Here is an 11,823-nt window from a genome sequence, read left to right as displayed (position 1 = left end):
GTGTGCACCACAGTGACCAGCTGTGCCAACGCATTGCATTCTAATCCCACAGACTTGCAATAATGTCCCTGGGACCATTCTCCTTTAGAATCTCTGTAAGATTACCCCCCCAACAAAAGAGGACTTTCTGGCAATTTAACTTTCTCAAAGATCACTTATCTTGTTGTTTACCTATTGCGGTATCCAAACTCATACCCCAAACCATCCTTCATTCCATGGCTTTGATTTCTTCTCTTTCTGTCTCTCATTGTCTTTGCACCATGGGAATGTAAGCATCTGAAGATGAAGAACTCAGTATATTTTCATTAAAGCCACATTCTATAACATGCCCCATCCAGGCAGCGCCCTGTATACATTAGGTACGTAAGAAATGTTTGCTGACTAAATGAATGTCCAAGGTCTGTAGGTTCCAGTCAGGCTTTATAGTCATGAGATGTGTTTACTTAAATGATACCGCCTGGATCTAAAATGCTGCTGTTATTATTGCCTTCCTTATAGAGAACTCAAGGCCCACCCTGACTGAGTTTTCCACTTCTTTTTATAGAAAAATTGGAAATTCCATGAAAAGGCTCATGGTTTTTTGTTTTTCTTTTTTTTTTTTTACTTAGCTGCCAAAGTTGTGTGCAAGGTGACCACAGCAGCCCACCTTCCCTGACTGTCTCTTCAGATCCTTTAGTATCTCTGCCTGCCATCTCTGCCATGGCCCCCTCCTGTGTCACTCCTACTTGACCTTTCAGCTTCTTTGTTGTCTCTACCCACAGCAGTCCACCAGTCCATTCTGCCCCATTTACCTTCTGTTGTAAAGTAAGATCCTGGACTGCCCCCTCAGGTATCTAGGTCAGCCCAGGCACTAAATCTTGACACCTGAATAGATTCAACAAGGAGTCACTGTAATTCAGCTTCCATTTGCCTTCTGTTAATAGAGACCTATGGCCCACTCCCCCCGACCCCGCCACACCACTGCCCATTGAGAATTGAACCTAGGGCTTTGTGAATGCTAAACAAGGTCTAAACCACTGAGCTACACCCCTGACCTCGTTATTATGGATGAGGATTAGTTTGAAACATACTGGCGTCACCCTATGCACACAAGATATTTGGCTATCAGTGCCCACACCTTTGTTTCTACTTCTGCTTGTTCTAAACTCCACTTCCCTATAACCTCACCTCCCCGTGGTAATAATATAGGATAACGATGTCAAAATTATAGTTGTAGTCCTGATGAGAAAGCCTAATTTGTCTCAGTGGGATGTGTGTGGTTTTGTTTTTTTTTTTTTTTTTTTTTTAGGAAAAGAATCACTAGTTTGAATTCTAACTCTGTTATTTATTTGCTGTTTGACCTTGAACAATTAATTTTGCCTCTCTGAGCCTGAACTCTTCCTCCTGCAATGGAAATAACAATAACAATAATAGTTATTTCCCCACAGAAGGCTACTTGTGTGATGTGAGACACACAGGCTCATGCATACAACACCGTAGACTGCAGATGCTTGGAACCTGATAGCAACAGCCTTTCTTGACTCATTTAAAAAAAATTACCTAGCAAATAGGGAACACGTTTGAGTGAGTGTAATTTAACCTACAGGGAAAGGCACTTGTCTCTCCTTGGGAGAAGTGAGAGAATTTAATAAGTCACGGGAGTTAATTGAGACCCCAGTGTCCATGAGATACAAAAGCAATGTTCAGGGACATTGTCAGGGAGTTCAGGAAACCTTGCTGGCTCATCCAGGTTGAGTTTTAAGTCTCTGCAGCCCCCTAGTGGCCACCGATTTCAGAGGCCTGTTCACAGTCACTGACAAATGAAGAGAGTCAATCTGCCTTTGATCAAGGGTTATAAAGACAGGAAAGAGATGGAATGTGTGTGCAGGGGCTAGCGTTTTGATCCTTTTCATGTTTCAGATAGAAAGATGGTTTTTGAGGGTGTAAAAATATTATATACTATGAAAATATTTAACTCCACACTTTCCTTTCCCTTCTTTTTTCCTTTCCTCTTTCTCCCAAAGTTAAGAGCATTCTTTCGTCTCCTTGTGCCAAACACATTTTATCCATTAAACGATTAAGTTGGCTACAGATAAAAAATTTTGAATATCAGCTGGAAGCCAGAAGTTACTGGGAAGTCATGGGTTTGTTTGTTTTTGTTTTGTTTTGTTTTGTTTTGTTTTGGCTTTTTCGAGACAAGGTTTCTCTGTGTAGCCTTGGCTGCCCTGGGCTTGCTTTGTAAATCAGGCTGGCCACACAGAGATCCGCCTGCCTCTGCCTCCCGAGTGTTGGGATTACAGGCGTGGGTCATAGTGCCCACCTGGTTTGTTTTTGTGTATAGTTTTAGAAAAGACCATGGCCCCTGGAAGAGGTCATCTCTTGTGGAGCAATGAGCAAGACATTGTGTCTCTTAGAGTTGATGAGGGAGACTCCCACTGGGTGGTGGGAGGGCTACCACAAGGCATAACAGTCAGCCTCAGAGAGAGGGGCCTGAGAGATTTGTGTGAACTGAACATTACTCTTATTTGGGCTTCTGCGAACCTTCTGGTGAAACACAGCCATTATCTGAAAGGAAAGGAGAGTGAAGGTAGAACCAAAGCATTTTATGTGGCTAAATGAAAGGACTTGAGTCTGTGAGCAACTGTCCCTCCCATACGTCTTTCTCTGACTCACACCCATATCCTCTGGCCTGCTATGACAGAAGAGCAGTTAAGAGGATGTGAAGATGGGCTTAGAAGTCTCATGTGACCATATGACCCAGAACTAGAACTAAAAATACTTGTTTTACGTGTGGTGGCTTATGCTCGTAATCTCAGCATTTAAGAGTTTGAGGCAGGAGGATTGCCAAGAGTTACTCGGCAATCTAGGCGACATAGTGAGTTCAAGCTCAGCCTTGGCTACAGAACAAGCTCCTATTTCAAATAAACAAATGATCTCAAGGTGGGGTGGTTGCTCAGCAGTAGAGGCACCCAAGGCTCCCATCTTCAGCAATGCAATTTTACCGTGAAAAGGGGTTCAGACACCGTTCTGAGGAAACGAAGTGGCTGACAGGTCTGAACGGCATTTGATGTGGTTGAAGAACAACTCTCTTCCGAAGTACCGGGCTCTCAGGAAGGAGAAGGCTCCTTTTCAAGGCCCCACGATTAGCTCTTCTTGCTTGTTGCAGGGTACTTCCCTTGCACCCTCATGGTTTTCCTTTGCCTTCAGTTTTATTCCGGAACCTGCTCTTCTGAGGTCGGACACATGAAATCTGTTAAATGCATAATCAGTGTGCTTAGTTGCAACGGTCACTTCCAAAATACTCTCTCCGTTCACACAGAGGAAAAATAGGGCAGACAATCTGGAGGACGGAACAAGAACCAGCAGCGGGAGACGCGGCGCGCTTGGTGCTTTTCTCAATGAATACAGAGGCCTCTGCAGATTTGCATAGGAGCAGACCTCGCAGCATCATTGGTTGGCGGGAATGGGAGGGGGCGGGGCCAGATGCGTGGGCTGGGCAGCTGCGCCGAGAGTTGGCTCAGGAGCCCCGCCCCCACCGAGGCCCCGCCCCCTCTCGGCGCGCGCTCGCGGCACCGCCAGCTGCAAGTGGCGGGCGCCCAGGCAGATGCGATCCAGAGGCTCTGGGGGCGGCAGCAGCGGTGGCAGCTGGCACCTCTCGCTGCCTCTGTCCAGGGGGTCTCGGGGCTTCGAGATGCTTTCTGACTGCCCCCTGGCGAGTCCGCAAAACCGCGGGCGCTGCTGGTAGGTGAGGAGGGGGCTGGCTACACTGCAGGCTCCCCTGCCCGGAATGCTTTCACTCGGCGGCTTCAGCCAGGGCCGCTCTAGTGCCTGGGAGTGAACTCCGAGGAACCAAGACGTCGTGACAGCAAGGACGCTGCAAACTTGCGCGCGGAGGCAGCCGGAGCCTCCTCGCCGCAACGCAGAGCTCGCGTTCACGCCCAGAAGTTCACCGGCCAGGGTGATCCGAAGACTTCCTGCCGCGGAGGTCACTTGAGGGGGAGCTAGGAAGCAGCCCCCTCCGGTGGCCCTTGCCCAGACCTGGAAAGGGGCGCAGAGGAGGTGACAGGAGCGGAGGATGTGCGCAAGACGGTGAGCAGCCCGGAGCCACGGTTCGCAGCCTGGAAAGTTGCAGGAAATTGGAGGCTGAGAGGAAAGCTCCGGTCGCCGAGTGCTCCTTGAATGGTATCTGCTTGCCACCTCCCTGCAACCGTAATAGTTTCTCTGGTCTCTGAGCAAAGGCCTCTACAAACGGCGCGGCGCGGGGAGAGGAGCAGGGTCCAGCTGTTGAGCCCAGGCTGTCTCGCCGTCTCCGAACTCGCCCTGACTTTCATATCGGTTTTGGTGAGAACCCTTCTCGCCTCCTTGCAGCTTAGGAAAAGCAGCGGGAGGAGGATAGAGCGTGCGTACGCACAATCCCTCGGATCAAGTGGAAGGAACCGTTCAGGACCAAGGACTGTTTGGAGCCTCTGCCTGTCTTGGGCGGAGTGAAGGGCGAGGCTGATCCATCAAAGGAAGGGAGTCTAGTCTAAACTAGCCCTCCGGAGGGATGGGAGCCCTTGGGCTCCTGTGGCTGTTGCCGCCGCTGCTTTTGGCAGCAGCCTCGGACTCCGGAGCTGCCACCGACCAGAGCGCGGGCTCCCCAGCCTCAGGGCCGCCCCTGCAGCCCCGGGAGCCGCTCAGCTACTCGCGCCTGCAGAGGAAGAGTCTGGCGGTGGACTTCGTGGTACCCTCGCTCTTCCGCGTCTATGCTCGAGACCTGCTGCTGCCTCAGCCGCCGTTCCCCTCGGAGCCCGGGGCTGGCGGGCTGGAGGCGCGGGGATCTCTGGCCCTGGATTGCGCCCCTCTGCTCAGGCTGCTGGGACCACCGCCTGGGGTCTCCTGGGCAGAGGGAGCCGGCTCGCCAAGTCCGGAGGCGGGTCCGACGCTGTCCAGGGTCCTGAAGGGCGGCTCGGTGCGCAAGCTCAGGCGTGCCAAACAGCTGGTGCTGGAGCTGGGCGAGGAGGCGATCCTTGAAGGATGCATTGGACCCCCGGAGGAAGCGGCGGCTGTGGGGATACTCCAGTTCAACCTCAGTGAGCTGTTCAGCTGGTGGATTCTCCACGGCGAAGGGCGGCTGAGGATCCGCCTGATGCCTGAGAAAAAGGCATCAGAAGTGGGCAGGGAGGGAAGGCTATCCACAGCAATCCGTGCCTCCCAGCCCCGCCTTCTCTTCCAGATCTTCGGGACTGGTGAGCAGCTCCCAGCAGAGCATATTAGGATTTGCGTTTTTAGTTACACCGACCAAAAGTCAATATTAACTAACCCTGACCCTTCTTAGCCCTTTTTTCATCATTCTTGAAATTAGACGTGTAGTTACTTCCGTGCTTGAACACAGTGACTTCCCAATAGAACCTTCTTTTCTCTTTAGCAACCACGTCGGGAGAAAACTTTACCCGTTTTGGCAGAATGCCTGCCACCGACTTACACATGATCCAATTGGATCATAACTGAATGCACTCTTTCCTGGGCTCTGAGAATGGTTGAAAGGCCCCTATAACTCCTAAGTTCCAAGTTAGTAAGAGACCTCAAACCTTTTCTTTCCCACCTTGTTCCTCTTCTAGGCCACCCCAGATTTGGAGACTGTGATAGAATTTCCCAGAGAATATAGGATTCCTCTTTATATTCTTAGCCAACTGCCTGGCTATGGGCTCCTCCCCAGTGCTGGCTAGCCCAGAGCTTCCCTCTTCCTTAATTATTCCTTCTGCCACACTGGACTTCTGTCCCAGTCTGTTTTACAAACTCAGATGTGTAAAACATCATCTCACTCTCTTCAGATGTCCTGGGAAACTAAGGAACAAGGGGCAGGGGAGTTGTGGAGAAAGGGCTGAAAACTGTTAAAGTGGCCTTGCTTTGAGGGAAAAGCAATAGCTGTCTTTCCTGCCTCCCTCCACCTTCATCTTTCCTGGGACTCTTAGCTTGCCTGTGCATAGCAGACTCTCTGAATGACAGTCTCTGGAAGGCCCATTTTACTGCATATCTTACTGCTGGAGGCTCCCGGAATGAGGTTTCTGTTTCGTTTATTCCCTCATTTCTTTCAAAATTCACTGAGTTAGGGCTGTATGTGTAAGCACTTACTTTAACTCTTCAGTAGTGTCTTTTGAATGACAAGCCAGGTGGTTTTGAATGAATGTTTCTCTCATAAGACCACGGGGGAAGGACTTGTGAATGAATTAAATATGCAATGTAAATGAATGAGAAAATCACAGAAACAGAAATCAATTTTTTTTTAAAGAAGTCCACACTGATTCCATTGAGCAAGCCTAGTTTCTTTTTTATCATTCCCATCATCAGAAATAAATGAAGTTCTTATGCTCCACTGGTTACTAGTGTTTAGTATTAATTGGGTGGAAAGTATTGAACAGGGTCCACTGTAGAGCTATGACTTCTCCCATGCTTGTGCACGGGCGCGCGCGCGCGCGCGCGCGCACACACACACACACGCACACACACGCACACACTCCACTCCTCCTTACTCTCAGTGCTTTCCTGGAGCAGAGCTACTGAGAAGCCAAGAATCTTCTGTCATTGCTCAGAAACTGTACTGGCCTGCGGTCCTCATGGAAAACAGTGTGGACCTGTACTGCAGCACAGCCATTGGTGACATCCACACCACTTAAAACAACCTGTGACGATCAGTGCTGGAATTTATACTGTGCCCAGTGAAAAGCGGGGTCTGACGAGCTTGGCAGTGACTTCAGTGAAATGACATGAACGAATGCAACTGTTGTCTCACTAAGGACACTTTTGTGAAGAACAGCTGGGCTTTAATGGCATTGTGGCTTCTGTGGTTTGTACATGCGACATTCTCTTTTAGTGTCTAATGCTTCTGTAATGGATGTGAAAACGACTTCTCTGGAAAAACAAATTTTCTTTCACTTTTATGTCTTTGAGCATCTCTGAGGCTTCCCCCTCACCTCTGGTGATATGACTATTAGCCCCAACAGTCTTTATCAACTGTTGCCACATGTTGATAGCAGGCAAAAGGGGTCATTTTCCATCCTTAAACTTGCTAACTATAGACAGGCTGCAAAGAAACTATCAGTGGATGTCTTTGAGTCATATAATGCATTCGAAGAACATATTACTGTAGTTGAGCCCTGTGTGCAGAAACTGAACTGTGCTCAAGGAAAGCTTCATGCAGAAAGGAGTGTCTCCCAAGAGCTGTTCTGCTACTGGATAGAGGGAAGCAGTGAGCATCCCAAGCCCTCCCTCAGGAACGCAGTCCATTTGGCAGCTGGGCCAACCCTGATGCATCATTTGACACATATAGAAATGCTGGCTTCAGAAAGAGCCAGGATTCTGCCATTAAAAGGCTAGAGATTTTGGCCAAGCATTTTTTTTTTTCCGGTGGGATTGGGATCAAATGATTATTGATGGGATCAAATAAGACACTAAGTGTAACTGGATGAGCTCCCCGTGACCTCCAGAGAGACAGACAGCTTATTGAAGAACACTTCAGACCTGCGGTGCTCACACTTAAACAGGGCAGGCTCGCTTGTCTCTGAGGACATCCGCTGTCTGCGGCTAGGCAGCTAGCCACACAGGACTGGCCTCTTGCCTCCCTGCCTCCCCAGCATCCCTCAGACACAGGCTCCACCGCAGACCTGCCCACAGAGCGGGCACATCCTGTTGTAACGCACCTCATCCCAGGTTGGGGGCAGCACACATCATTGCTGCTCCATTCATCTTCTTGTGTGGAATCTCTGGTACACATTCTGTCACTGGGAGTCGATTTTTCTACTTCTTCTGTTCGGTGCGATGAGTTCATTCTTTTTATAGGAACCTTCACTTATAGAATGGGACATTTTCTCTTTTGTGACATAGGATATTTAATGAAACACAAGGAAAATAGACAGTTTTTTTCTTTATGACCAAAAGGCTTGTGGGCCTGCCTAGAGAGCAATAGTGCTGATGGGTCTATGGGTGGGGGGATTTCTGCCCCCCCCTTGTAGTCTGTGTTCTGCAGGAAACCCATTTGTCATAGATTGAGGATAGTTTCTTAAACTTGAGCAGGGCTGTGTCTATGGAAGTGGTAAAGTTGAAAAGGGCCCAGTAAGGACAAAGCTAAACCATTGTGTTGTTTGTGGTTTGGGCTGCCTGAGAGGACGAAAGGATGTTCAAGAGGCTTTGTAATGAATGGCATGCTTGTGGTTTTTCTTTGTGGTTACTATGAATTCATAAAAATGGATCAATGCTTCAAAGCCTGAAACAGTTCCTGGGAGAATCCATTCAAAGAGGCAGTTACTGAGATCCTGTGAAAGGTGATGTACTATCCCAAATGGCCCAAAGCCCCCAAAGAGGTCTGCCTGACGCTAGCATATTGCCCATAGCTCTGGCTGGTATCCTGGTTTGTAGGTGCTTCAAGATCTGCTTCCGTAACCCCATAGCCAGAGGTCTAGAGACTGTTGTGGGATAGGAGGGTCTGTTTCTCGGAAGGCTCCTGTATCAACTTCAGGAAAAAAGAGCCACAGCCACAGCTTGGGACTTTATATGTGCTACAGAGAAACTTGGGCAATTTTGAGTAGATGCATGCAATGCAGTACACCTGACCCTTGACCTCACATATCTCTTCATCCCTTCTCATTTCATTTCTGAAAGAGGCAGAGAGAGTGAAGGGAGTTATAAAGGAAATTGGAGCTCCCAGAAGGGATATCAGTTATTGGAGGTGAATTGGGAGAATTGGAACCAGTCCAGAGAAGAGCAGAGAGCTGATTTAAGAGCTGAATGGACTGATTTATGATGAAAGATGAAAAGAATTAAATATATATGGCTGGGCTAAATGGCGATGAAGGGAAAGCCATGGTAACAATCTACAAATCTCTGAGGAGAGCGGCTGTCAGTGAGAAGCAGGAGTTATTTAGTGTATCCTTTAGAAGTAATAGGATGGGACTTCCAGGAGAAAACTCCAGGTTAGCTATCAAGGAATCTTATTTTTTGAAATAGATGTTCCTCTATCTATTTCAAAACGGATTCCATTCAGACTATGGGATAGAATCCCAAGGGAGTAAGCAGGGAGCCAGGTTAGACAATGAGTTAGACAAGCCTTATTATTTGTAATTAATAAGTTCTAATGTTGAGAAGCCATAATGGACAGGAAGGCTGGGGAACAGGAGTCAAGATGTTGTAGGATATCATTCTTGAGAACAATTTGAGCATTGGTATTTCCAGGGGACAAAAAGAATTACCTGAGTATCTTTAAAATTGGGAAACTTTTACAAGATCAAGAGTAAATTAAATTGAAATTACTAAGTTGGCTTTTTCTCCAATTCTCACATTAAAGTTTTTCTGTGGGTTATGGTCTGGTGGTTCAGTTTTATTTACCAGAGAATAATGTGTCCAAGGAATATTCATAATTGTGTGTGTGTGTGTGTGTGTGTGTGTTGAGTCACTGGGAAAGGTAGAAGGTGACCAGGTTTTTAAAAAGATGAGATCAGTTCTATGTTGGGTAGATCCCTACTGGCTACTTTGAAATTCTTTGAGATGTTTCAAATGGATTGAAAATAATTTATTTATGTGTATGGATGTTTTGCCTGGATGTGGGTGTCTGTTTGCCGTGAGTGTACCTGGCACCTCAGAGGCCAGAAAATGGAGTCAGATTCCCTGAACCTGGAGCTACAGACTCTCATGAACTTGGTTCTGGGAGTTGAATCCTGGTCCCCTGGAAGAGCAGCTGGAGCTTAAAACCACTGACCCATTTCTCTAGCCCCTCACCTGATATTTGTACAATATTCAGTTTACAATGAGAGAGAGAGAGAGAAGAGGGGGAGGGGAAAGGGAGAAGAGCCAGAGAGGAAGAAGAGTTAGAAGAGGGAGATAGAGGAGGGAGAGAGAGAGAGGAGGGGGAGAGAGTGGAGGGAGAGAGAATATTCATGAGAGGGAGCACGCACACCAGCGTGCATGTGCACGCATACACACGCACACACACACACACACACACACACACACACACACACACTCACATCAGAGAGAATGTTATCTTTCCTGAGACAGGGGTTCTTTGTGTGTCTCTGGCTGTCCTGGAACTCTCTCTCTATAGACCAGGCTGGCCTTGAACTCAGAGACCCTCCTGCTTCTGCCTCCTGGGTGCTGGAATTAAAGGCGTGCACCACCACCACCCTGAGAACGTTATCTTTAACAGTGAGTATGTTTTTGAAGCGGTTGGTCTGATGAAAGGCAGGAGTGACTGGCCTGCATGTCTAGGAGGAGAGTGACAATTGCATCGGCAGAAATCTCCACTGCTTACCACCTTTGAAGGTTGCTGACTGATGACTTCACTTTATGGGGATTTGCCCAGCCTGGTAAAGGGCAGTTCTCCTTCTTTTATAACTGTTGTTAATATTCTGTTCTAGTTGTATGAGACTTTACAATTCATAAATCACCTTCACAGTTATTACTTTTATTAATTGTTCAGTAGGTAGAGCAAGTATCTGCTTTATTTTGTGAACAGACTAACTGGAATCTAGATATTTGATAGCAAGATGCTTTCAAGGTCATGTGTGTACAAAGCCATAGACCTGGAGACTTTATATGGTGAGACGTTATAAGATGTTAGGTACTATAATAGGTACCGACCAGACCCATACTTCTTGTCTTCAAATCAAGGAACCATCTCAGGATACACATTATGAAACAGTAAGACATGTAGCTCAGTACGTTACATTTGTCAAAAGGCCATGCAGCAAATGTTGGGTTTTATAGCCATTACTTGGAAATAGTCATTACTTGGAAAAGTTCCTTAAAATCTGAAACTCACTTTCATCATTATAGAAGTTGGGAAATGGTGATAGTTGCTATGTGATTCTAAAGGTAGGGAGTGACAGTCCAGGGAATTACATTAGAGATTAAATTGGGTGATTCATGTGAATCTGTAGCCTCGTGGCTGATGAATTATAGAGTATTCCATCAATACCCGTCACTGGCTTTTCTCACAGCAGCATCACTCCAGCAGCCGGTGATCTACGACTCTGAGGGATCCACATGCCTTTTTGTGTGTTTGAATGGTGCCACTTGGAAACCTACATGTGGCCAGGTGTGACGACCCTGGTGATAGCAGTGATATTGTTATCTGCCACTGTAAGTTCTCCTGCAACAAACCCATGACTCCCAAGAGAGGCAAGGGACCAAAGAAGAGTGGCCGTAGAGGCAGTTCCTTTTGTCCTCACCAATGCTCTGTCCCATTAGAAGAGAAGGAATTCCAAAGTGTAGGGTTTACTTCATTTGCAGTAACATTTGCCTTTCAGAGGTCTTTTGACCTTGAGTTTAGTCCGGGCACATTTACAGTCTGATGATTTGCCCTACACAAGAGACTTAGCCTTAACTTGGGAAAGCATGAACATAGTTCTGGGATGAGCAAGCTCTAGACCGCACAGAACAGCAGATTCTCAGTGGTAGATGTCCCTTAACTGAGCATCACCTGCCCAGCTCATTCCTTGTCATGTCCAGAGAGGGAAAGGAGCCCCAGGCTTGGGTATCTGTTTTATTCTGTTTAGCTGGAGTTGTGCTCTTCCCTCCCATTGTCTGCCCCATCTTTGTCACTGATGAGTGGAGAACATGGAGAGAGATGTAAAGAGTCAAGTTACTCAAGTTACAGAGTTATCAAGAACCAGGTCACTAGACCTGAGCACATCAAGAACAGTTAGACCTTTGAGGTCCAGTGGGTACCTGTAACCCAAGGACTCAGGTAGGCTTCCCCAGGAAAGCCTTACAGCCTTTAAAAGGCTATTCAGAGGCCATGTGACGCATGGTGGGTAATGGTTTTCATGAGCCATAGCTGACTCATCACCTTCCAAAGAGGCAAATGGATAT

At 47.4% G+C, this 11,823-nt stretch overlaps 1 protein-coding gene across 1 annotated transcript in view; it reads left to right on the top strand.

Moving 5' to 3' along the window:
* Nucleotides 1-4,424: 4,424 nt before the first annotated feature.
* Alk (ALK receptor tyrosine kinase) overlaps nt 4,425-11,823 on the top strand; it is a 700,602-nt gene continuing 693,203 nt past the window's right edge. The window contains exon 1 of the mRNA XM_055627271.1: nt 4,425-5,207. Within this exon, the coding sequence (XP_055483246.1) occupies nt 4,526-5,207 (682 nt within the window). The 5' untranslated portion in view covers nt 4,425-4,525. The remainder of the gene's footprint in view (nt 5,208-11,823) is intronic.

The sequence above is a fragment of the Psammomys obesus genome, unplaced genomic scaffold (assembly GCF_907164565.1).
Source record: "Psammomys obesus unplaced genomic scaffold, mPsaObe1.curated_primary_1811, whole genome shotgun sequence".
In the NCBI taxonomy this organism is placed as follows: Eukaryota; Metazoa; Chordata; class Mammalia; order Rodentia; family Muridae; genus Psammomys; species Psammomys obesus.
This window is presented reverse-complemented; position numbering and strand designations above follow the sequence as displayed.